The sequence below is a fragment of the Pygocentrus nattereri genome, chromosome 2 (genome assembly GCF_015220715.1).
Source record: "Pygocentrus nattereri isolate fPygNat1 chromosome 2, fPygNat1.pri, whole genome shotgun sequence".
Classification (NCBI taxonomy): domain Eukaryota; kingdom Metazoa; phylum Chordata; class Actinopteri; order Characiformes; family Serrasalmidae; genus Pygocentrus; species Pygocentrus nattereri.
Window position 1 is genome coordinate 37278886 of NC_051212.1, and position 27929 is coordinate 37306814.

A 27929-nucleotide genomic window follows, 5' to 3' on the forward strand; every position below is an offset into this window, starting at 1 on the left:
CGCACTCCGCTCAAATGGCACCAATCGAAGCACAGTTTTTGACCTCACTGAGAGACGAAACCCAACACACGCTCTAGGAGCCCTGCGGCCCCGCTGCCCCCCTGCCGCCCACCAAGTCTGCACTTCTTGATGTTAACAGTTAGCTAGGTAGTGTTGAGGTACTCAAGTCTCAGAGCAAGTTAAAGTCTCGGTCTCGAAGTTAGGCGGACTCTGAAATCGTTCTTAAGACCAGCCTTTATTGTGATGCTTCCATCTGAGGTAATGAGAACCTTTATTGAACATCAAACTTGAAGCCTTCAAACAGAATAAAACACTCTTTTTCTATTATTTGTTTGCTGATGCCCACGACCCTGACAGAGAAGTGGCTTAGAAAATGGATGGATGGATGGATGGATGGATGTTTGCTGATGTTCAATGACTCAGAAATTCAGACACCCCTTGAAGGCATTTCAGAATATTATTATATTATCTTTTCATTAATTATTAAAAAAAAGATGTATGTTGTTTGGTTTTCATTCAGTTAACTTCAGGTGGTGATGCATAGTTTTTAGAAAAGAAGGGGCAGAGAATAACCTCACCTTCATCTGCTTACAAAAGTTTCAATGCAAAGTTGGACTAAGTCGACAATATAACAATAATAATTAATAACATTTAACATTTAGGCTATATAACATTTAATGTTATATATTACAAAAAATCATAAAATTAAATCATATTTATTAATATGGTATGTATAATGAATGATAATGAATGTCCAAGAAATTGCAAGTGAATTCATTCTTCCCCTTTCTTCTTTTTGTTTTCATATGCTGTAAAAATCTGCTTTCCGTCTTTTTATGGTCTCGACCACTCCTGGTCTCGGCCTTGACTCTGACTCGACCATTACAAAGCCTTGTTCTTGACTCGATGTTTTCAGGTCTCAGTCTTGTTTCAGACTCGCTTCTATTGGTCTTGACTACAGAACTAGAAACTGGGTTTAAAAGGTTGCATTTGGGACAGACATGAGATGTACATGCTGTGTATGTGCCATACTTAATATTTGTCCCTTTAAATGAGCTAAAATGTTCATCTACTGTGGCTCGATCCTGATTACAGGCACAATGCAACTCACCAATCTCTCAAATGTTTCTCTGCACACTTTGTTAGCCCCTTTTTACCCTGGACCCCCAGGACCACCTAAGGTATTTGGGTGGTGGATCATTCTCAGCACTGCAGTGACACTGGGGTGGCGGTGGCATGTCAGTGTGTGTTGCACTGGTAGCTTTTCAACACCTCGATTAAACTCCTGGACTGAGAATAGTCCATCAACCAAACATTTCCAGCCAACAGCGTCATGTGACCACTGTTGGAAGGACTAGAGGATGACCAACGCAAACTATGCAACACAGATGAGCTATTGTCTCTGACTTTACATCCACAAGGGGGACCAACAAGATAGGAGTGTCTAATAGAGTGGACAGTGAGTGGACACAGTGCACTGCTGGGTCTGATCCACTTGTTTAAGCACAACCTACACTAACACACCACCACCATGTCAATGTTACTGTGGTGCTGTGAAAGCTCCACCATCCACATATTACTTGCTCTGTGTCTGTTTGTGCAAAAGCATAGCAAAAACATAAACTGAGGATGAACATGGATGGGGTAGAAAAAAGTAGAAACCAAGTGACAGTGAGAGTGGAGAAATATTTTAATACCAGCTGGGAGGGAGTGACTGCTTGTCTTACAGGCAGCTCCTCTGTCTCTACGCTATGTGCCCCTGCCTGACTCACACATTCAATTATGTCACTGACCATCTCACCTGTAGTGTACAACTCCTGGAGCTGTAATAATAAATCATGCTTGAAAATCTCATGAGGAAGGCTAAAGATTGACTCTCACACTAGCACATCATCCGAGCAGTCAGATGGTTCCTGGCCTGGAAAATTTGCTTTAGAGTGTGAAAATTTGTCAGAAGAGGCAGGGTTAAAATCAAGCAAACATTCTGGTAGTGGAGGCCCTGCTTTAGCTCATGTAGCATAATTCTCCTCTAAGCATGCTGAGCTGTCCAAAGACATGTTACGCTGCTTTCAAGTGGTCTCGTTTTTAATGAAAAACCAAGTTCCCCACTTTGAGCACGCTTGAGAGCCCTTCAGAATTTCCTTATTCATATTTTGCAATTATTAAAATATAAGCCTAAAGTGGCTAAATGGGCCGATTAGCCACCTTACTTGTTAGCTATGTTTACTTAGTAACTAATGCTGATTGTACAGTTGAAACAACACTGCATACAGTATTACACAAACGTCAATACATAATTATGATTGGAGTCAAGTTAATGTTCTCCATCAGAGTGAAGATATCCTCTAAAAACATTAGTATTAGCTACATAGCAAAGAAATAAACAAATATTACTCAGCACTGTCCTCTAAACACCATGTTAGACGTCTGAATTTTGTCATAAGCCCCATGACGTCTCAATGAATGCATTTACTGCTTTCTGTCATTTACATTTATTTGCCTCAACCCAACAAACTGACATTTTTGCGGCATAATAGGACTGTGGAATTTAATGACCATGGAAAATGACTGAACTCAATTAAAGTATTTCTGATCATCTTGAATAATTGTAATTTTGGTGATTATGTAATAATTGGAACAGGCCTATCCAAAGCACCAGTAAAACAGGACAAAACCGACAGATGCTACCAGCCAATAGCCTATAACAGAATAAACAGACTTGCCTCAGAATTCTATTTACCTCTCACATAAACCATACGAACAAGGACGTTGGGTGAACGAGTTCCTCCTCAGAGAAAACTGCTGGCCCACCTGCACCTTGATGAGGTATGAGCGGCAGTTTGAAAAGATGTGGTGCTTCACATAGGAAGCCTGTGCACTGTAAAAAGTGGGACTGGGGTTAATATTTACTAAATAACTAATAGTAATGTCTACATAACAAAAAATAGTATGTTTAGTTAGAAATCAAACTAAGCTGAATCCAATAAATTTGAATGTTTTATTAATTGCATTTTACGCAATTTTGGTTGAATAAAATTAGTTGTGAGACACTGAGTAGAATTTGCTCATGTTTTATCAGGAACAACAACGAAGCAGAAAACAGATTTTACTCATTGGGAGATCATTGGTTTGAATCACCTCACATTTCTACCCAACGCATTTTGTGCCTCATGGACACCAGTGACTACACGCTTCAGGGGTTGCAGTCCTCCAACTTCCCAAAGGTAAGACCTTTTTAATTATTGCTAGAAAACAAGTATGTTGCTGTGGCAGTTGCCCATACTTTTAAGTTACTGCAGCATGTCAAAAGTCCTGTGCTGTAAGTCAAATTTAAGCTAGCAGCTAGCTAATGCATTTTAATTTTGATTAGCATAGAAGCCAAGCCTGGACTTTTTTTACTGAAGCCAAGCCTGGACAGATTTTACTGTTGAGGACCTGATAGAGGCGATGCTCCCTGGTGTGTCGGCAAAAGACATACTGGAAGAAAACACCCGTATTGAGGGGAGCATGTTACACCCGTATTGAGGAGAGCATGTTACACTGTATTGAGGGGAGCATGTTACACCCGTATTGAGGAGAGCATGTTACACTGTATTGAGGGGAGTACTTTACACCCGTATTGAGGAGAGCAGGTTACACTCGTATTGAGGAGAGCAGGTTACACCCGTATTGAGGGGAGTACTTTACACCCGTATTCAGGAGAGCAGGTTACACCCGTATTGAGGAGAGCAGGTTACACCCGTATTGAGGAGAGAAGATTACATCCGTACTGAGGAGAGCAGGTTACACTCGTATTGAGGAGAGCATGTTACACCCGTATTGAGGAGAGCAGGTTACACCCGTATTGAGGAGAGCAGGTTACACCCGTATTGAGGAGAGAAGATTACATCCGTACTGAGGAGAGCAGGTTACACTCGTATTGAGGAGAGCAGGTTAGACCCGTATTGAGGAGAGCAGGTTACACTCGTATTGAGGAGAGCAGGTTAGACCCGTATTGAGGAGAGCAGGTTACATCCGTATTGAGCTCCGAGCCGTCACCAACGTTTCACTGAGGAGGCGATAACTGTGCGCCTAGAGTCGCTTCTGGAATCTTCGAAAGGATTCAGAATGCGTTTGGTGAATAAATTATTGGTTTATTTCACGTAGCAGCATCTTTTCAATCGAATATTTATTCAAACCTAATTCTGTAATTTGTGAATGTTGAATAAGCATCACTTGCTAACAGTTTCTGACTAACTAACGTTAGCTCGCTAGCGAGTCACCTCTTTTAGACGACTGTTTTGCTCTCACAAAATATGAGAGGCATCTTTATAGCTAAATGACTGTTTTACAGTGAGACGGTGTCGAATTTGTGGTATAATAAACTAGTGTGTAACTTATACATGTTAGAGTTGCTAGCTAGCTAAATAACCTGTTAGCTAGTTCGCTTAGCTACACATGCGCGAGCTTAGACTATGTTAATAGCTCTGCTTGACCACCAGTTCACTCCGGCTAACCTTACCTACACGTTTCCTACATCTACCACTAGCATTTCTCAGGTATGGAAGCAGCTTTTATTTATCTCTCTTTCTCTGGCATGTTTATGCTCATTTTTCTACATTTGTATTCGTCTAAGATGAATATGTCTGTTCTTTAATTGAAGTCAGTTTTTTAAACATAAAAGTTATTGATATGTCTGTGTTTCTCATGACTGACTGGTCACTGACTGTAATAAGCTTTGGCAAAGAACAGTTTTGTGACGTTTTTAAATGTTTTCTCATGTAGGATGCATATTGACTCAAGTACAGATGCTGACTGAATACCTTTTCACAAGTAATGTTTAACCAAGAGTATTTCTGCTTTTACTCAAATGGCCAACACCTGTCTTACACAACAACTAAGAAGCTGTGTATTATATCTACCCTGCTTCTCAAAAAATATCTCTAAGCTATAAAAGCCCATGTTCACTAGATTCGAGAGGTTTGAATGCTTATACAAATGCAGCTAGCCAACATAAATGTGCCTGTATCTGTCTCAGTTAATGAAGCTTTACCAAATGTTTAAACCTTTACCAAATGTTTTATCTTTTACAGCTTTCCACTGCTGCTTCTGGTTCTCAACTGACCAGGAATTGGCCCAGGTACTTTAATTTGCAGTATCTTTATGGTATTGCTCTTTGTAATATTATTACATATTATGCCTTTTATTACGTCTTTTGGCACAAGACATCCTCAATATTATGTATTTTAATATGTATTTGACGCACCTGCTTTGCTTTTTTCTTTACTTTGCAAAACTGTTGTACGAAAACAATAGAACCTTAAAGATTGTGTGATATTATAAAAGACAGTACAATGTTGTTCACAGTAACCTGTTCTTTCTTTTATTGTTTTGCATATACCTTTGTTTTTCTTGTTACTCTGTAGATCTGGTTTTGATACTGTCTACTGTTTGTTCAGGATTCTTCATCCTTATGTTTTGTATGGTGAGTATTTATTACTAATTTTGCTCACATATTTCTTCATTTTACATGCAGTCAACTGCAAGTGACAAATAAATTGACCACAGACCTCATCTGTCAAGACCTGAGTATTTTTGACAGGTAGGATTCAGATGTTCATTCACATGCTGTCTCTCTGTTTTTCAAATGTACTTTACATACATACTCACTGGCTGTTTGTACAGTACTCCTGACTCCATCTGTTTCTTTGCATACAGTGCCCCACTCCCTTTCCCTTTTTACAGGGCCACCATAGAGCAGGTATTATTCATGAAACATTCTCAGCAATGCAGCGACACTGACGTGGTGATGGTGTGTTAATGCGTGTTGTGTTGGTCCAAGTAGATCAGACACGGCAGTGCTGCTGGAATTTTTAAACACTGTGCACTCACTGTCCACTCTATTAGACACTCCTACCTTGTCAGTCCATCTTGTGGATGTAAAGCCAGAGACGACAGCTCATCTGCTGCTGCATGGTTTGTGTTGGTCATCCTCTAGTCCTTCATCAGTGGACTATACTCAGTTCAGCAGTGACACTGAAGTGATTAAAGCATTTCTGTATCTGATACATGAGTACCACACTTACTATGTCAGCATCTCTGCAGTGCTCAGAATTAAACAATAATATTTGCTTTGTGGTGGTCTGGGTGGGCCCTGATCATTGATGAATGATGAAAGGGGGCTAAAAAAGTATGCAGAGAAAAAGATCAGCTACAGTTTGCAATTGCAGAACTACAAAGTGCACCTATATATTAAACAGACCTGATTCAATAGTAAAGTAAGTAAATACAAGGCAGCATTACCCAATAAAGTGGCCAGTAAGTGTATACATATAATAAAGCACAGTGATGTAATTTAGTTTGTATTTTGAATAGTGTGTAAGTTGATATATTTTGCTTAGGCAGTTAATGCAGTTGTTTCTAAAGGATTTCTGGTGTAATCAGATCAATTACCTGTGAACACATGTGAGCTTTAAGAATTGTGAAAAGTCATAATACAGTATGTAGTGTCTTAATATATGATAATGCATATATTACTTTCTTAGAACAGTGGCAGATTATTGATTAATCAGCTGTGTTCACCTGTGTTGTACTTCTTCACCTCTTTGCATGAGACTAGCTGTACTTAGTTTTAGCTCTACCTATTCTTATATTAGCTCAACTAAATATTTTAGTGCTGAGAGATATCAGTCAGTAAAACAAGTCATTTATGGAGGTTGACCAAACAAGATAAAGAAATTGGTGAATGCTGAATGTTGGTTTCTCATATATTTACAAAGTTGGAGCTCAGTTTAACAGCAGAAGGCCTTGTATTTATCTTTGTGTAGGCATCAGTCTAACTGTCCCTGGTGAACACCTGATGGACAGTGTGTGAGTTCTCATGCAGGACTGGTGGCAGTGCACACTTCAAGTTCCAGTAATCATCCAATTTCATGTCCGCGTGAGACTCTTCAGTCAAGTTTGGACTCAATGACTTATTATTCTTGATCAGCCAGGACAAGTGGCTAATTTTTTTCATGATCTTTATTCATTACACTGTGGATTATCCGTTATATATATGGATACGTGCTGTTTTTTAATCATCTCAACATAGCTTTGTGAGCCTTCTGGACATTTTATTAAATCATGCAAGAAAAGTTTCTTGAAGTTCATTAATATAGTCTGTATCTTGGATTATAATGGATGTTATTTGTTGTTCCCTGTGTAATTTATCATTAGCAGTTGTTGACAGTTAAATCTGTGTGTCAGAAGTCAGACATTCCCAGATTATAAAAAGGGATCTTAATAAAGAGCTTAGGCAGAAAGGGATGGTCAAAAACAGTCCGAGACGGCAGTCGCAAGAAATACAAGTAGTAATGCTTCATAATGCTAGGGAGCTAGTCAAAACTTGGCAAAGAACTGAACATAAGGGTGAGTATATATAGGCTGAGGCACAGGTGACTGAGGCTAGGGTAAGTCATGTGACTGGTTAGGAGTCACGTGAGAGTCAGTAGCATTCTGAGGAAATGTAATTTCTTATGGGTTGTACCGTATTTTTTTGCAATGAAATTCTGGCAACTACACCTGCCAGTAATTTACCGTAAAGTTGAACATTGCTATAAAAAACTGTGATGTGTCATATGGTAGTACTCTGTTTATCATTGATAGACTGTAAATATGTTAATAGTTTATCTGTTGTTTTTTAATGTACTTAAAGCATATATTGTATATCTGTGTTTCATAGTAATTAACCTTAAACAAACAACAGTTCTCAACAGAGAAATTTAGTTGCTAAAAAAGCATACTGTAATGTCTTATAATTTTCCACTATACATTTTTACTGTGAAGATCTGGCAACCACAGCTGTAGGAAAGTGTAGTAAATATAAACCCGTTTTCGCCAGATATTTAGTAAATGTAAATACATTTTCCCCAGATATTGAGTAAATATAAATACATTTTGCTCAGACACTTAGTAGATATTACTAAAGTTTCCTTGTCAATTTGTATTTACTCTATTTGTGGGCTACATTAACTCATAATGTGGCATACTGTTACTAAATACAACACATTTCAACTATTGCTTTTATAAACATTTACTTTTTTTTGCTTAAATTTAGTTCACATATTTAATGCATTTTAAGTAAAATCTATTGAATTATATTACGTCACTTGTTGCCATAATTTTTTGAGTAACCATTTTTTACAGTGTGCTAGCCTTCATTCTCGGCAATGTGGCAATAGAGCCGGACCTAGTTAACAGTGGGAATAGGACATGACTAAAATTCAGGACCCCCTGCAAAAGTCGACAAAAGAGTGTACTGCAGTGTCTTGTTGGAATGTTTTTTTCCAGTGGAGTCTGTTCTGAGGTGTTTATAGCCACTGACTGTACATTAAACCGGACACTAAAGTGTAGCTTTCACTGAGGATGATATGGCCTCAGGCATTAATTAATCTTTGCTCACCTGCTGTCTGAAATGACACAACACATTATGCAACAGTGCACCATATGCACACCTCAGACAGACTGCAGTCTACAGAGGTTTAACATGTGTGCAACTGCAGCACTAAAATGAACTGACATTTCAATGCACATGACAGGATTCAGTGTGCTGTGTGACCCCAATGTGTGTGTGCGTGTGCGTGTGTGTGTGTCTGTGTGTGTGTGTGCGTGTGAACACATGGGAAGGTGCAAACTCAAGTTTAATTTAAAATGCACAGCAGGGCAACAATTGTTTAGAGGATTCTCAAGTCAACCATCTGTGTGAAGAAAGCCTTATAATAACTGCAGCAACAACAATATACAATCACCATCCAGTGTATTGGAAACACCTTCACCTACTGGTACCCACTGGCTACTTTATTTGAAACACTTAAATAAAAGTGCTATTATGTTGGTGTATAATTACAGACTGTAGCCTATAGACTATAGCCTGTTCAGTGGACTATGATTTCATGCCCCCCCCCCTCATACAAAAAATGCATTAAATAAAAAAAAATAAAAAAAACATTACAATGTAATTTGCATGTAAATTTGTTATTTTTATGTCTTATGTCTCAAATGAGTTACCAAGGCATGTCACATCATCCAACAGAATCTAATGTTAAATGCTGTTGGGACACACTTATGCATTCATAACATAAGAAGCTGGAATTTACAAGCCCCCTAAATGTATACCATGCATACCCAGACACTATACAACTGGATCCACCATTTTCTGCTAATAGCCCAGTGCAAGTATTCGTGAATATACAAATAATACAAATATCTGATTTGATACAATTAACCAAAGCCAAAAACACCAAACTCTTTTAGCTTACTCACTGACCCAGAGGCTGTCCGGCGATGACCCTGGCATTCTCTCCAGCCACAGCAGAGCGGGCGTTCCTCTCGCTGGCGTACTGGACAAAGGCAAAGCCCTTGTGCACTGAGCAGCCTGTGATTTTACCATACTTGGCGAAGATGAGCTCAATATCAGACTTCTTTACCACAGTGGTGTTTAGGTTACCGATGAAAACTCTGGAGTGGAGTGAGCGAGGATCTGTCTTGTTTGTCACGTTGCTGGTCTGAGTCTTGCCAGTCATCCTCCTCTCTGTGGAGTCCTGAAACACTCACACACATAGAACAGCCAAGTGAGATTTATGTGCGATTGTTAACCACAAAGTTAATGAAATGTTACCCTCATGCACACAATTCTTGGCTTCTAGGAAAACATTGACACAGTACCTGTACATTATGTGGAAGTTCTTTAAACTTTAAAAATGTTCTTCATGCTCACAACACATTTACAAGAAATGACTTTTTAATGAACCCCTGAAAGGTTCATTAGGGAACTAAAAGTAGATCTTTGGATGGCTCCAAAGAATTGTTTCTGGCACCTTATTAAGGTTTTATCTGGCACTCTAGCAGGGTGGGGGAGTAGCGAAGTAGCGCACTACTTTTTGTAGCTAACTACAAATTTTTGTAGCTAAAAGCTATAGATGCTACAGTTTTATGAAATATAGCTAGTAGCTGTAGCACCTACAAATTTTTATGTAGCTATAGCAATAATTTTTGCTACAGGCTTCAGACAATCCACGCACAATCTGAACCACAGAACATGTTAACTGGGCTTGTGCAATCCTGACTGAGCCGCAGACAGTGCGAGGAAATGGCCACATGCTGATCCCACACGCTAATTACCCCGTACCAGCAGGCTTAACTCAGGGGTCGCAACCTAAATGTTAAGAACAGCCGTTTTGTCCTTTCAAAAAAAATGAAACCACCTTGGGAGCCACAACATTTTATGTTCGTTTTACCGTCTTGGCTGTAAGTATGTCTCAGTATGTGCTGATGTACTAGAATATGCTAAAATATAATATGAATGAAAGCACAGACTTACTTTGCTCTGCTTTAACCTTCAGGTCAGCTGTAGCCGCTTTTCTCTCACCTCAGTCAGGAAACTTGAAAGTAGAGTTTCTTGTAAAATGTCTCTCAACATTTGACTTTTTGTGAGGCTCAAGTCGCTTCTCATTCATCAGCTTCTTGTTCGAATTCTCCCGTTCCACCTTCAATGGTGCCTGAGAAGCCAGAATGTATTGCTGCGCCACTGAAGGTGGAACGGGAGAATTCGAACAAGAAGCTGGTGAATGAGAAGCGACTTCAGCTTCGTGACTTAATGTTTGACAGTTTTTTATTGCAGATTAAACGTATCAAGAAACCAGCTGGAGTGCTTTTAAATGTAAACGCAAGTGGATTCGTCTCCAAATGATCGATGTTCATCTTAAATCTTTCTCTTTGTCATTTCGTTAGTTACTAGCTAAGCTAGGTTGTCTGCGTTGCTGTGACCAGCACTCTGTGCATCAGTCTTCAGCGTTAAAGGGTGACTTAGCAGTCATGCATTAACTCCAACATTTAAGATTTAAATATTTATTGTGAAAACTATGTTAGAACTTTCTGTTTTAATATTCAGCAGAGCTTTATTTTACAGCAAAGGATGATTGTTATTTTACCTAAAAATGTAATTCTGCTGTGGAGCCGCAACAGGGCAGTAAAAGAGGTGAGTGTTGCCGACCCCTGGCTTAGCTAAAGTGGAAAAACATTTTCATAATAGACTATTACTAATAATACTCCACAGAGTCCAGGTCACTTATGAAAATTAGGGGGCTTTTTTGTTTCTTTCTCACACAGGATTAAATGCAGTGTCTTGTTCACACTATCAGTTGGGCTTGTTTGGTGTGTCAGGTGGAGATTCACAAACATTCAGACAATCACACTTTGAAAGTAGCTAAAAAGTAGCCACTGCTTTTTCTGGAAATTGTAAAGCTAGCTACAAATTTGGGGGAAACAGCTACAAAGGTAGCTACTAATTTTTCAGTAACTATCCCAACCCTGCACTCCAGACAGCACCCTTCGCTTGCATTCACCTCCACAAACATGGTACAGTCTGTAATTGTTCACTTATATAGTGGCGCTATAAGGTAGATGGAGCTCCTAAAGCAGTCAGTGAGTGGAAGTAGAAGGCAGGTGTTTCTAAGTACATAGTGAGTTTATGTAGCCATGCCAATAACCAGTCAAACAAGGTAAGCTGCTTTTCTGAATTTCTGCTCTGTGCTGTCAGGAGCACAAATGGAAGTCCACCTGTTCTTGAGTTGTTTTTCACTGAGAATAAGTGAATAAAACCTTTTCCCCCCCAAGCGGCCCTCTCACATTCTTTTCTTCTATATTTATATTCTTCTGAATGTCACAGGCTTGAAAAGTGCTTTCCTGAGTAAGTCTGCACTGCTGAGGAGACCAGCACCTGTGCTGTGTGAGCTTTAATGTGTTGACACCGGAGCGGATCATGGCGCGGCTGGGGTTTCTGAGAGGTGTGAAGTTCACATTCAGAACGACTGGGAAAGAGAATGCAGAATAAATACTCCCCCGTTCTCTTTCACAAGGCATGTTATGGACACTTCACAGCTACTGATGCACTGAAAAAAGTGGTTGATTTGATTCTGACTTGATTTAAATGTGTACAACATTTTCACATGAATGAAATACAGCGCTGCACAAATGTCTTAGGACATCTGAGAAAATACAACGTGAAGCTATTTATCTGTGCAGAGTATTTGCTTGAAAAATATACGTCTGGAAAAGGGCCTTTATTAAAAAATAGCCCTTTATGAACAAGGATGGTTCAAGAGTCATCACTTTGCTAAGACGCTTGCTTGCGAATAATACAACACTTCATAAACAACGTTCCTCAATCAGCGAGTACAAGAATTTGTGTATTTCACCCTCTACAGTGCAAACCGAATGCCCATGACCTCTGATCCCTCGGGCGGCAGACGGACATATCAGTGTGAGGATAGGAATGCTCGGTAACTGAAGGTGTTGGACTGGCTGTAGCCATTGGCAGTTTGGCTGTTTGTCTGTATTTTGGAGGTAAAAGGCCTAAACCAAGACAGAGAATAGAAAATACCAGAGAAAACAACAGCCGAGAGACTGAACATTGCAAACGCAACAGAACAGAAAAGCTTGAAAGAAGAAAGAAAGTACCGCAGGAGTAAGCAACTGGCAACAGAATAATCACAAGAGCTTTAAAGAGAACAAGTAAAAACATCATAATTCACCCATGGTAGGAGACTCTGAGAGGAGAAATGAAGCAACTAAACATCTAAATAGAAACAAGAACAGAAACAATGGAGTTTACAAATGATAAGAGAAATGAAAAAGAACAGCTGCAATCAGAAAACTTCTAAACCAAGCTACAGATGAAAGAGCTGACTTAGTCTCAAAGGAAGACAGCAAGCATCAGTGTCTGATGAGGTCATTAGGTCACACAAATTTTTAAGTTTGTTCATATTATTTACTTTTTACTGCTAATAAAATGAAACCTATGCATTTGTATAGTAGGTGCACCACAATAAGATTATTATACATATATCGTAGACAAGATGAGTTTTATTTGAATGCAAAATTAGAAAAACTCTTGAAACTATGAGGACCAGGGTTATAATAGTTTTGAAAACTTTCTTAGGGTTTTTTTTAGTTCCAGTTCATTTTTAGGGGACATAAATAGTTTATTTTCTTTTATTTAGTTTCAGGTTTAGTTTTTGTTTTTTTATATTATGATGAAAAGCAGGTTTTTGATATCTGTAGAACAAAACGAACCCAAACTGTAGACCGAGCTCAGCTCAACTTCAGCTTTCCTTAAAGAGAGTCGAACACAGAAGGGATCCGCTTTTAAACTCTCATTCACGCGTTACGGGAACAAATGATATTTTTCTCACTAATTCCATTTTGTCTAGTTAGTTTTGCAGTGGACATTATAGTTGTAATTTATTTATTTATTTAATTTTCACTGCTAGTTTTCATTACAGTAATAGTTCTAGTTACCAAAACAACCCTGGCGATGACACACGTAAGGCGTCCATTACTCGAAATTAGAACATAACCAAATGCTTTCGCTGAAAACAGTTCACATATTGTTTTACATTTATTTGTCCCAAAACTGAGTTTTATAGGGAAACTGCAGTTTTCGCAGCCTCTATAAAAAGTATTATTTCAAAAGGGGCTGGCATCCTGCACTTTAGCTTCTTGCTCAACTTCTGATTTGAAACCCAAACTGTATTGATTTTGCAACCAAAACTATTACCTCACTATCCCTATACATTTATACAGTCACTGTCCACTTATTAGAAACACCTTTCAATAACACAAAATGTACAACGAATGATCTCTGCCTCTAGCTTCACTGTAAGAGTGCTCAACACACCCTTTATGTCATTTAACATTGGTTAGTTTCTGACCACAGGCTGACCACTGACTACTGTTATTCAAATTTTATTTAGATGGTGGTTCCTTCTCAACACAGCAGTGGCACTAGAATAGTAGTTCAATGGTATGTAGTGTACATAATTAAGGTGGTGCTACAAGGTAGATGTTTCTAGTAAAGAGGCCAGTGAGCATATATATAACACTAGAGCTAGTGTTGAATCCAGCAACTCTGCTGGTACAGCCTGGACTTCACAGTAGCACATTTATGTGTGATTAGAAGAAGCTTTTTGGACATGATTGACCCAAACATGTTCTAATTAATGCTGGGCGATACATCAGGACTAAAATACTGGTGCTGGTGTCACACATGATATTAAATTTTCTGTTCTAATATTTTTGATAAACAGTGGGGACACCTCTCTGAAAACCTTCTATTCCACATAATAACAGCATCCCTGTTACCAAGCGACAGTATTATGTTTGTTTATTCATTTATTATTGTTTTTTATTTGCTGCACTTTAGCCACTGTCCCTGACACTTAATGTACAGCAGTGTGTAAACGTTAGCCAAGGAAAATTGTTTAAAATGGTTTATCTGGCCAGAGAGTGTTTTTGCCATTACTATAATTAAAACTATAAACTATAATTCCAGCATAAATACAAATAAACAGGAATATTGTAAAACACAACTTGATTATTTTGCTTTTAAAAGGTTACTGATATGTTGGTTAGAAGAACACAGTCAGATGGTTTCATTCTTAATTAACCCTTTCCATGTCATTATCTCAGATACCTAAAGCTGTTGCGCTGTAATGCCTGTCATTTTATGAGTGCCAGTTTCAGGTTGTTTTGAAAGGACGGTTGAAAATTAGGGCTTATTATTATCATAATATGTATTTTTACAATAAACACATCATTAAGAGCGGCAATGACAGAACGGATCAAGTTACCAAAGTGATGTAATCACATTTACGGGATACAATGGCAGGAATGAAACGCAAAGATCACTGAACACTGGATGCATCCGCTGTAGTATGCATCACAGTAAGAGCACTGATAAACATCAAGTTCAAGTTCATTTTTTAAATTAGCATATATTTAATAAAACACAACGTTCAACAGTATTTATTTTGTTTGGTATCAGTTTACTACCGCTTTACAAACTTGCTGTGTTTGAGCTGAAAGATATGATGTGAAGACGTGAGCTGAGGTCACTTACCATTAGGGTTTGTCTGCTCTGGACTGGCTGCCTTGCTCTGTGTGCATATCAACCCACATGTGATCTGCTATGATTCCCTGGTTCTCTCTGGCATCACTATAAGGAGCTTTTTAAGAAATTAAATATACTTCTACTCATTCTTGTGGACCATTATAATATTTATAATAATCATAAAGTTATAATTTTATATATATATATATATATATATATATATATATATATATATATATATATATATATATATATATATATGTGTGTGTGTGTGTGTGTGTGTGTGTGTGTGTGTGTGTGTGTGTGTGTGTGTGTGTGTGTGTGTTCATAGGAAAAGCTGTTTTGCAAATGCTGATTGTGTTTTCCATCTGGTTAACATTTAAAGTACTGCAAGTTCTCAAAAGGTCACTCAAAACTAATACTGCACACCGTTAGGTCTTTTGGCACCCGTTTTTTAATTATTTTCTGTGTTTGTACTGTTTACTGCTCCCACTTCCATGATGATGAAGATTACATCCCACAACTATTAACCACATAGGAAAAAATATTAAACTGCACTGAATTTGGTTGTATTGGTATTTTTTTTTGTTGTATTTTGCTTCTGTCTGGCTTTTTATTCACTTATCCCTGTGAATAATTTTGCCCAGTATTTGCAGTGTATTTATTTCGTGGTTATTTGGGTTTGTGATGATCCGTGGGAACTCTTTTGAAGTTGTTTGAAGTCATTCTATCTTTAATTCCAAACATCAAAGAACAATGCACTTTCACTATGAGGCCTCTCTTTTCACAGCTCCCTGTGTTTATTTTTAGATGCTGAGCTGGTTTCCTTGACTCTCCTCATGCAGTAGATGGAGGTATGGTGTCCCCTCTTGGACTTTGAACTGTTTGTTCCTAGAAGACTTCCTAAATAAAAACAAAAGTCTAAAGAACTTTTATGGAATTCTTCATGCAGGTTCATAAGTTTGAAATAGAAGTTAAAGGAATCGAAATGAAATGTGTCACAGGAATGTGTCACACACAGTGCACTGCACCCTGGTTCATCGTTGAAAGAGCCTACAACGGACAAAAGAGCATCAGAAATGGACCTTGGAGCCATGGAAGAAGGTCACTTAGTCCCGCGAGTTCCGATGAGCCAAAACATTAAGACCAATATGCTGTTAGTCCTCCCCACACTGCCATAACAGCTTTGAAGACCTTGGAAGGTTCCCTAGTGTCTCACACTAACACATTAGCAGCAGATCCTTTAAGTCGGTAAGTTGCAGGGTAGAGCTGTCACAGATCGATCTTGTTGTTCCCTCACATCCCACAGACGCTTTGGATGCCTTCAACTTTTCGGACACTGTCAGTTCTTCGTCATGTGCCTCAAACCATTCCTAAACAATATGGGCTGTGTGGCAGAGCACATTATCCTGCTGAAAGAGGCCACTGCCATCTAGGAGTACCAATGCCATGAAGGGATTTACCTGGTCCACAACGATGTTTAAGTAGGTGGCACATCAAACTGACGTCCACATGAATGTCCAGACACAGGGTTTCCCAGCAGAAAATTGCCCAGACCATCACACTTAACTGGCTTGTCTCCTTCCCACACAGCATCACTTCTCCAGGTAAACAAGGGCACAAGTAGACCTCAACCAATTCATATCAGTCCTTGGGGATCCCCAGATAGTACATGTATTTTCTCTCCATTTGCTGCATGTTTTGCAAGTTATAGCAAATATTTGGACCATCTGGGGGTCCCTGAGAACCAGTTTGAAAGCCTATAATCTGCCTGTGCGAAATGTATGTGTTGGGAAGTCAGATTCTGCAGAGAAGTCGGCTTTTGACTCAACACACCTAAACTACTTGGCCACAGCATTTGGTTTGACAATAACATTTTCATTTCAAAGCATGGCATACAAATACATTCCATCAGACAAACTTACATTTGGCTCTGTATTCTCCTGCATGTAGTTATACCAGATGCAGAATTGATTTCTCTGAGAAGGTGGCTCAGTAGGACCATGAATAATCAGCTGCTGCTGATTATTCAACAAAAAACAGCAGTGACAAGAACAGAGGTGGAGAACCAGTAACTAGGCCTGTCACGAACATTACATCATCACCTAATCACAGTTATTTGAGATGATCACAACTACTTTAGCCTATTTTCTGCAGAATTAGATTTGACAGTTATATTATGCTGCAACAAACAAAATAGGGAGTGTGTGTGTTGGGCTGAGGCAAATAAATGTAAATATATTGAAGCAGCAAATGCATTCACTGAGACATGTTCAGGGTCTTATGAAAAACAAGTTGTAACTTTTATCTTGGTGCTCTAAAATCTTTATAGGACAGCACCGAGCAATGTTCATTCATTTGTTAGCTATGTAGCCAATTCTAACATTTTTAGCATATATGCTGGCAGAAAGAGTGTTTATTTGCTTATGTTTACAGTCTCATGAAGAACATGTAGCTTTGCTTGATCTGAAAACTAAACATTTGTATGAGTGTGTGAGCAGCATTGAATCGGAAGTACAACCAGCATTAGTTACTACGTAAACATAGTTAATAAGTAAGATGGCTAAATAGCCAATATGACCGTTTTAGGCTTGTATTTCATTAGTTGCAAACAATGAATAAGAAAAGAATAATAAACTGTTAATCGCAATTTTTTTATAAGACAATTACACACACACACACACACACACACACACACACACATTTTCAACTGCTTTTCCTTCTGGGACACAGGGGGAGCTGGAGCCTATCACAGCAGTCAATGGGCGAAAGGCAGAAAACACCCTGAAAAGGTGTTTCATGATTGTGACAGCCGTACCTGAAACATCTAATGGCGGTCCACAGTGCTGAAAAAGATTTTCAAGAGTCTTCTTTTTTTAATTTGTAAAAAAGCTAATCTCTCCATAACAAACCGGTGTACTGAAAACAATATGACAACATGACGGTGTAAAAGACGATGAATAAAGAATTTCTGTGAAACATTAGATGAATGGCGTAAAAGTGATTATTGATGATGAGGTCTGTGTATCAGAATTCAATACTTTTTATGATACTATCTGAATTATTTTAAACACAGAATTACTTTTATCAGTAATTAGTCTTCCACTGTCAATGATCCCATAATCATTTCAAAGTCTGGATTGGTGATTGGCTGTCTAAAATCCATTCTGCATGTATATTATTACTGATGGCTCTTATTGATTGGTCTGCAGTCCTTTGCAGTCTGTAAATACACCCCCTTACTGCACCTCACACTCATTTCTGTTTTGAGCCACATCTTTTTTCTTTTTGTGTTTTCAAAGAAGGTATCAGAGAAAAAAAAATTCAGGAATATTTATTGAAGTCAGTATCTGTCAGTATTGAAGAAAGTATCTGTGTTGGGAATAAAAAGTTTGAATGTTACCCAGCCCTTAAAACTTACTACTTTTATAACAATACAAGCACATGTTAAAGAGAAATTCTAGTGATTTTTCTTTTTTTTAAATGGTGGTGATAGGAGCTTGGGTCATTATGTCTACAACACAAATATAGCCTATATTTACTGCCCAAAAAGATCTGAAACTGTCTGCTGAGTTTTTATATTTAATGTTCTGGGCAATCTGAAAAAATCGTTTCTGTAACATATGGGAGCGATGATGAGGCGGACGCATATGGGTAGAGAAGCGAGATTTATTGGGGGCAAATCCATTTTCAGGGTCAAGACAGTCCAGGGTCAGGGAGCCAATACGGATAGATCGGGAGACAGACATGACAAGGAACACAGTATAAACACAACGGAGGCTGGAATAAACAAACACCAAACAATATCAAACACTTCAAACAAAGACCAGCAAGAGACTAGGGAAAAGACAGGGCTTAAATACAGGGACAGGTAACAAGACACAGGTGGTTAACAAGAGGGTAACAGGTGAAAACAATCAAGGGTCAATCATGGTCTGGAAACAAAGGGGCAGGACTGGGAAGGAAGCAAAACAAAAGCACATGGACCAGACCAAAAGCACATGGATGACTGGGAGGGGCCAATCGGCGTCCTGCTTGTACCTCTCCACAATGAATGGATTTTTAAAAACACGTTTTAGACCAAAACCAGGTCATAGAACAATGTCTCAGACGTTTCTGTGAGGTAGCTTTTAAGAATGGATTTCCTCAGAAGTCTGTTTCCTACCACCACCACTATGAACAATTCTAACTTTGGAAGTTTTTGTAGAATAAAGCAGTTCACTTTTATCACTCTGTACTCATAGTTGATTATAACAGTTCTATCTTTAGACGCAATAAATATTAATTCATGGTTGGACTTAAAGACGGAACTAGCATCGATACTCATGACTGTTAAAAGATTGAAGAGAAGCACGTCTGAATGTTCACTGCTAGTTTGGAATGAGCTGGAAATCTTGAGTTCTACTAAAAATTATGTTTTACTGAAAGCTGTTTTTTAGTCAGATTCAACTGGCAGATTACAATACTTTTGAATGGTTCACATGCAGTCAAAAGGCATGACAAATAGAGAAAAACAAGACCTAAAAGTCAAAAATCAATGAGGTCTGCATACGATGAAAGCAGAAGTGGAAATGTGAGTGACTCTGATGCCATTTAGCTCAGCACACTCTATCTGAGTGAAGCTCTTAATCAAGCTGAAGTAGTGAAAGCTCAGTAGAGTGCTGTGAGGAGAAGAGATGCGACAGTAGAGTGCTTTTGGTGTGTCGACTAATTGGCTGTGTGCTTTTAAGTAAGGGATGAAATGGGGTGCTTTATATTAATAGTTTTTGCCCAATTTTTCTCTCGAGAACTCTCTGTATGGGTGGAATGGAGACTCTAACGGCATATTTATGGCTGCCAACTACAAATACCGAAAGTTGCCCACCACCATAGTAAATACAGTTGACAAGCACCAGCAGCTCTACAGTACCTCAGCTGATCTCTTTGAAGTTTCATGCTGAATTTAATCTAGGAAACCTTCAGAAGCAATAGTTAATGCCAGTGAGAACAAAATGTGTAGTTCTCTATTAACCCTTTTTCAGTGGTAGCTCACTGAAGCAAACACAGATACTGTGTCAAAAGTGCAGATTCTAAACCTCCGATGTTTTCATAAGAAGAGCTGTGATACTAGACTAGGAAAAGCCATTCATTGGTGTAAAACCATTGCCTTATTTGGAGGTTCCTCAACCATTTATGTTCAGGACCTGGCTTCCAGTCCCCACTCTTACAACTTAAGGATAATGTTGAATTGCACTGTTTTCCAAGTAATTACTGAATAATACCCCAAAATACCCCAAGAGTCAAAAAGGTTCATCACACTCAGACATCTCATTTGGATTCTATAGCCAATGGGAACTAAAAATAGTTTATCCTGCAGCAGACTGCAGAGGAAAAACTATGTTTTATTACCCCCTACAGACCCCTGTGACAAATACAAAGCCCAATGTGAACATATTTACATTGTTACCTGAAAAAATCATGTTTAGGCTTCAGTTTTTTTCAGAGCTTCAAGACGCTTCGTGGCACTTATCTATGCTGTGTTTCAAGACATTTCATGCTTGGATGTGCTCATATTTAAAGAAATGAAAGAATAATTTAAAAATATTTTCTGTTTTTAAGATAATTTCATCATTAAAAAGTGTGCTATAGTATGCATCCCACAGATATGCAAATCATCCCTACATCTAGTTTAGATTCAGCTGATTCCACAGACGTCCAACACTATGAGTTTAAAAATAAAGGTAGTAAAATATGCCTAGGAATGGCTTGAGGCTCTAAGGATTAAAGACCATCCACTGAAAGATTCTTCAGGGAACCAAAAGTGGTTCTCCTATGCTTCCACAGGGAATTCAACGTGTTTTTTTTTTCTTTCCTTAAATGGCTCGAAACATTCAGAGTGGATTGATGTGAAACGTCCCATTCTGTGCCTACAGCTCGCAATGGTGGTGATAAGAACCAGATGCCTTAAGTGTTTAAATTACATGACGTGGTTATGAATATGCTGCCTGATGTCTGAGACATTGTTTTTTGAAATAGGCTTTTTAAAATGTATTATTGGAGTGATGTACATGCAGGTCATTTTCAACATTACATATGCCAACTCCAAAGGCAAGAAGGTTCACTATTCATTTTGGACATCAACTACCTGTTTAAACAGCCTCACCCAGAACATTAACCCACATCTGGCTCTGAAGCCTGAAAGGCCAAGATGTCTCATATATGCTACACTCTTAAAAAAGATGGTTCTTCAATGGTTCTTTAGTGAAGAAAATGGTTTCATATAGATATATTTTAAAGAACCCTTTGCATGATTAAAGGCTTCTTTGCATCATGAAAGGGTTCTTCAGATTGATGGAGAAAGTACTGTAGATGATTCTATAAAGACTTTTTGAACATGGTTCAATATAGCACCCAAAATGGTTCTTCTATTGTTACAGTGTCAAGCTTGTAACAATAGAAGAACCCTTTTGGGTGCTATATAGAAGGATTTCCAAAAAGATTCTGTATAGAATCACTTACAGCACATTTACCATCGATCTGAAGAACCCTTTCATGATGCATAGAACCCTTTAATCATACAAAGGGTTCTTTAAATGTTCCTGGTTCTATACAGAAACATTTTCTATACTAACAAACCCTTAAAGTGTGTACTCGATAGCTGGTGCAATAGCTGGGCAGTTATATTTCCACTATGCTTTGTCCTTAGTCCACAGTGGTCAGTTTGGGAACTCTACAGCAACTTGTCCATTTCAGTGTTACAAATGGTGCCCACAGGAGTTTTCAGTCAAGGTCCTGCTCACAGAAAGACTGAGGAGCTGTTCCTCGTTTCTCCTGGGAAGTGCTCTTGCTCGATGAGGAAAAAAAGCTGTCTATGGAAAGAGGATATTTCACGCTTGGCTTCTCCCACCTGTCTCTTGACTGATGCAGTCTGAATAATAAATCCTTTCTTCCTCTTCTCTCTGAAATAAGACTGCTGTGCACCTTTCAGACATTCCCTCAGACCCTGACTGAAAACGCAAATCATGAGAAGCTGGATAAAGATGCTGGAGCCGCTACTCTTCAGCGTCTCACTGCTTTTTAAGGCAGAAGCAACTCAAGCACACTTAAGCAGATATAATTCACTGACTGATATACGGACTCATTGGATTAATATGTAACAGCTTGGCTATGTGACCCTATGGAATGGCATCTGTCCATGGTACTGAAGGTGATACAGTAAATACAGTAAACTGCACTGAGAGAGAGAGAGAGAGAGAGAGAGAGAGAGAGAGAGAGAGAGAGAGAGCGAGTTTTACCACCTTTATCCTTGCATTAAAGAAGAACTATTTCTGCACTGTAAGCAAATCAAACGTGAGCCATCTGCAGTAAGTTGGGAAAACGCTAAAAAGAAAAAAATGTGTATAAATGTAAAGATGTGAGATGTAAAGATGTCAAATTTAAATGTGTTATGACTCACAAAACTCCAAAAAAGTCCAAAAAGATTCCTCCAGTATAATCTCAACCAACCACGGCGTTTAAGAGAAATCAGCGAAACCTCTCATCTCAGTCTGCGACCGAGCGGAAGAAGGAAAAGCTTCAGGCGAAAATAGCCAGAGATCCGAATAAGACGCGCACATGCCAGAAAGAGGAAGACCACTCACCCTAACGGAGCCGCAAGCTCAGCACTCCGAGATCCAGGTCTACATAAACCATCCGGTCCAGACCGATAGAGCAGCGCCGTCCGGCTCCCGCAGCTCTGCTGAGCCCCGCCAGTCCGTCATGTGACTGAACTCACTCTGCACTCAGCGCTGCTCTCGCTTTACCTCTAAAAGCCTCACCGCCTTCATACACCAGCAACACCGACCATGATGAAGAATCTCGCGTCCCGCTCAGTGAATAACGACTCCTGAAGCGGAAACGTCCGCTTAGGGAGTTCAGGCGCCGTATTACAGAAACCTCCTATCTTTTGTCTTAAGTTAAGTTCTTACGGGTCAAGATCAGATTTTTCACAAATTCGTATTACAGAAAAACATCTTATCCTAGTTTGGGAATTATAGCTTATCTTAGAGCATCTTATCTCCTGTTAGGAAATCTTACTCTACTCGGTCGAAATCGACAATCTACTATTATGCCTGTCAACAAGCAACCGACCAAGGCGCAGAGCTGAAACGTAAACACGTAAACAGAACAATGTTAACTACAAATGTAAGTTACGGCCGCTGTTACCTATGATAAAAAAAACTAAACTAAATTAAAGTGCGATACACTGTTAATTCCGAGTACCGTGAGAGCATCGCCACTCTTCAGTTTCATTTCCCAGACGCTTTAGCCGGCTGCGCTAACGTTTAACCAACCACACGTTCAAGTCGCTCTCCTCAGGATTCACCACACGACATTAACACCCTGAAGGTAATAAGAGGATACAGAGATGGGACCTTTTGTCTGAGTTTTAAAAATGCGAGTTAGAAAAGAAAAACATCTTACAACTGAAACCAGCATTTGCAAGATAAACATCTAGTGTCATTTTGCTAGTGAACTATGTCGCCTGTTACAGCTATCTAAAAAGATAGAAACGGACGGTTAAAACAAGCGGGGACGCCACCGCGCTGTCTTAAAGTTAGGACTATTTAGAAAATTCTGTCTAGTTAGGATGTTTCTGTAATAACGTTAGCTACTGTTTTCTCATCTGGAGCTGGGAAAGATTATGAACTTACAGCCTCAGATATTTTAGTCCATGGCACAAAAACGTCCTGATTTGTTACGTCATAAACCCGTATTAGCTAACACTGCTTAGGAACTGGCCTCTCCAAGCTCCACTCACAACTGCCTGGTTGTAGCAACGGTTACAAGGTTCACAGTCTTTACAGAATATTTGTAGCAAGACCCTGTTTTTTGTAAAATGCCTATATAAGTCACATGATATGTGTTTGTCTGAAATGTCATGCTGTAATTATTTGTTGTGTGGTCAGCGTTAGCATGGTGGCTAACCCGTCCTTGTTGTTTCCAAGTTGAGTAGAGTTGATTAGCTACAACAACACAGTTCAGCTCAGTAATGGACTCATTCGTGTGTTCTGCTGTGGCAGTTCCTCCTGGCAGGACTGTGCTCTCACAGACTACTTCTCACTTCTTCAGCAGCGGGAGGCGCCGTTATCCTCAGAGGGTGGGAAAATTGACAGACTAGTTGGTGTAATGTGACGTACCTCCAAAGCCTATTCAGCGGCCATCTTTGCAATGCCGCAGGGCAGTTATTTCCAGCCATGCTAAACGAGAGTCCTCTCTTTAAAAGAAGAAAGACTAAAAACATGAAACTGAAGCTCAAATTACCGTTTCAGAAACATATTTGAAATTAATGATAAAATCTGTCAAAACCTCTTAAAATGTTTGTAGCTTTTAGGTCAGTAACATGCAAAATTTTTTTGGGTTTGTTTTGGCAGCTGCATTTGCAGGGAGGTGGAGGGGTTGGGGGGTTGGCTGCTCACAACTTAAACAGCAAGCTGATTGGCTCTTTGTATTTAAGGGCAGGACTTTCTCCATAAACAGAGGCCATCAGTGTGTCCCAATTCAGGGGCTGGATCCTCGCCGTTGTAGATCGCGTCTTTCGAAGTCTGCTTAGACCGGTGAAGGCTGAACTGAAATGAGACGGTCTGCCCTATGGCAGATTTTCTGTTTGCCTCACAGCACTGCTGTACCAGGCCTTACTGTTGCATCACGAAACGCCGTCATTTTGAAGTTCTTTAAAGATGGAGCCAGAAACTTTGATTTTATTTTTTTTCAGAGCTGGAGATGCTGCACCACCAGCTACTGATGTCATTTTTTTTTTAAACATTTGTATCGTTAGGCATTTGCCTTCTTTTAAACCCAGTACTTCTATTTAAAAGTGTCTCTTCAGCTGCCGTTCACATTTCTGTTGATCCCGCCATGTTCTCGAATCCTCGCTGGCCCGCAATGAACCTCGGGATATGTTGGCTGGCAATGGATGCACCCATTGGATTCTTCGTTGGGACGCATTTCTCGGCCGCATATGAAGGAGCCTTTGAAATGGGACGGCCTAGCCGTGCCGCTGTGACGCAATTGGCCTTCAGATGCAGCCTCTGAAGGACGCAGCCCCTGAATTGGGACACGCTGCATGTTAAGCATTCCAAGCTTTCCCCATTCATGTTTCAACCGTAGACCAGTCTCCTCCTTTATAAACAAATCTGCTATTACAGCATTACTGTGCGTGCCAGTGGCAGAGTTGAACTGGAAGAGGCGCTGACGAGGCAAAACTAGCCACGAAAAAGATGTTACTTTTACAGTTTAAACAGAAGTGTTTGAAGTTCAACCACATGGATGCCTTTTATTTTCACAAAGCAGCTTATTTCAGGTTTTTGTTTGTTCTGCAGCGTTTGCTACAAAAGAATGCATTGTGGGCATGGATAGGTCAATTACTCACATTTCTGTTGAAGAATTTGGACTGTACCTGCACAAAAATGTACATTAACTAGCCTGGTTTGGAAATCAAGTTTCTGGTTCAAAACAAGAGTTAAAGATACCATGTGAGGGTGAGTGAGATCCAGATTAGTGCTATAGATTGCTTAAATAATGAAGGCTGTTTTGTTTGCTAGGTGCTTCCTCTGCGACAGATAATTAATTATTTATATTCATAATTAAAATGAGCTACAGAAATATCTTTAAACGCAATATAGTTTGAGCTTTTTATTGAATTATGGGGTATTTCAAAATCAAATTGTATTCTAAATACGTTGCTTAGCTTAAATATCGATACTAGATGCTTGTTATTTTGTAATATATTCAGAAAACTATTCAGCTTTGTTTCTGAAATCTCTACACATTCACTTTCCACCTTTCATTCATCCGTTCATTTTTCCCTTCAGATCTGAGGGAACTGACAGAGCTTCATCAAAAAAGCTCCTATTCTTAACCGAATCTCTCTGAAGAATCTACAGCCCATCAGCTACCACCATCTGCCACTGAAATCTCAGGGATGTCTTTCAGGAGGTGTCAAGCTGCTCTTTTGAGGCTCTTGTGAAGGGAGTGTTCAGCGGGGTTGTTGATCATGGTGATGGTGTGAGCGCTCTACCGGACCGTGAAACGCGGAGAGATTGAAAGCTCTGCTCTCCTGCAGAAATGGCAACTGACAACTGACACAAGCCTCCAATATCAGCTTAGACATCAAGCATATGGCAGCGAGCAAAACAGAGTAATCTGGATGTAAGATTCAATCTCACTCACCGTTGAAGATGTGATCTGTGCTGTGATGTTGTCATTTTGTCAGAATATTTTATGTTAGTCATTCATTTGTTTAAACAATTAAACAAATGAACAATTTAATTTAAAAATAAATGAACTAAAAAAATCCCTTGGAAAAAAAGTAATGCCCTGGATTGACTCAAGTCAAATGTGTACCACATGGATTAAGCATATTACATCTACTCATTGGTTTTTGCAATTTACTTGTGACAGTAATTGTGTTGATGTGAAATATTTTAATTATGTGTAAATTATGTACATATTTAAATGGAAACTTAGCCAGTTTTTCAAAATTTTGCATAATGAGATAAGTAAATATTCAGATTGTATTCAGATATTGATGTGAAGGGGTGCATTGTAGACTTAACAGCAAAGATTCACAGTGGTGGTAGACTTCACTGGGGCAGTACCCCTCTTATCACTGGGGTGGTCCCCTCAAGGATACAGCTCAGTACCTTTAGTCAGGAAACATAAATGAAATTATATTTGTACGTTGTATTGACTCCACACACCCCGTCTCATCCTCGAGCTTTTACTTTATTGTTCTGTTTTAAAACATTAGGTTATGAAACGGTATAAACATTGGGAAAAACCTATTCAAGGCACACAGCTTGACCTTGCCCCTCCATCCTGGATGCCTTTTACAAATGACACTTATCTGAAAGCCCTTATGTGAAGGCTACCATACAACAACGTCTGCACCCTTTTTATCAGCAGGTCCAGTGAGGTACATTAGTAAAGATGGTGACTATAAAGTCTCTTCTTTTGCGTTGAGAGTCATAAATATGTAGTGTTCTTATAGTCAGGGCTGTATTGCTGTTAGAGCTGTTGAGTAGTGTCTACTGCAGTGGATGATGCTGGGCTTTTCTGGGGCAGGCAGGATACGGCTACTTTAAGGAGGATGCTATTCCTGACTGTTTGTTGTTACACTGCTGCATGGCTACAGTGGGCCTCCAGAATGATTAGAAAGCATTTTTGTGATGAAAGTCTGTTGTTTTGTTGCTGCTAAGCATGAACTCATGAACATAATTGTCTTATAATAGTCTCACAATCACTTGGATTCCCATTTTTGTCACCACTTTAATTTTATGATGAATGGTCTAGTAGAAATGGTTGAAATTGACTTGTTGAAAATGAAATGTTGTGGCATTAAGCTCTGTTACAATTTTAGAATGTTTGTTTCCGTCTCATGTAAAGTTTTTGAGACTAATAGAGTTATATAATAATCTTGGATTAAACAAAAAGAACTCCATATATATATTGATCTCACTGCTGTCGGAAGAAAACTTTGTGTCTCCAAAAAGGTCATTTTACTTTTAATGTAAATCAATGGACCTTTTTCTTTTTGGACCATTCTTCATGAAATTTACACACAATGTAAAAGAGCAACAGCCTTTTTCAAATTATGTCAAAAACTTAAAAACTATGAAAATCGAGATACAAGGTTTTCTTCCAACAGCAGCAATATATGTATGTAGGGATACAAATTATTGCAAGAGATGTTTTTTGTTTCTCAAGAAAATGCTTTTTTTGGATTTTGCTTTTTAATAATTTAACTATTTTAAATATTTTTTTACTGGACTGTATATATGATCATTGATAAGACATAAGACATGGCCATACCCGATGTTCTTTAACCTCATTGCATTCATAAAGAGGATCTGCTTGTGGACATGGACTACATTTGGATGAGAGAGCCTGCAACACCACTGCATATGAGTAATCTAAACATATGGTTAATTTCAGTTTGCTTATGCGGAGGATATATTTATCCTCATTACCATTCACAGCCCCTTTCTGATCCAGATAATGA

At 39.0% G+C, this 27929-nt stretch overlaps 1 protein-coding gene across 1 annotated transcript in view; it reads right to left on the reverse strand.

The window, feature by feature from the left end:
- The window catches only part of LOC108437237 (RALY RNA binding protein like), a 43823-nt gene extending 21165 nt beyond the window's left edge, over positions 1–22658 (reverse strand). The window contains exons 1-2 of the mRNA XM_017714205.2: positions 22528–22658; positions 9287–9560 (exon numbers count right to left, since the gene is read on the reverse strand). Coding sequence (XP_017569694.1) covers positions 9287–9542 — 256 coding nt within the window. The 5' untranslated portion in view covers positions 9543–9560; positions 22528–22658. The remainder of the gene's footprint in view (positions 1–9286; positions 9561–22527) is intronic.
- Positions 22659–27929: the final 5271 nt, after the last annotated feature.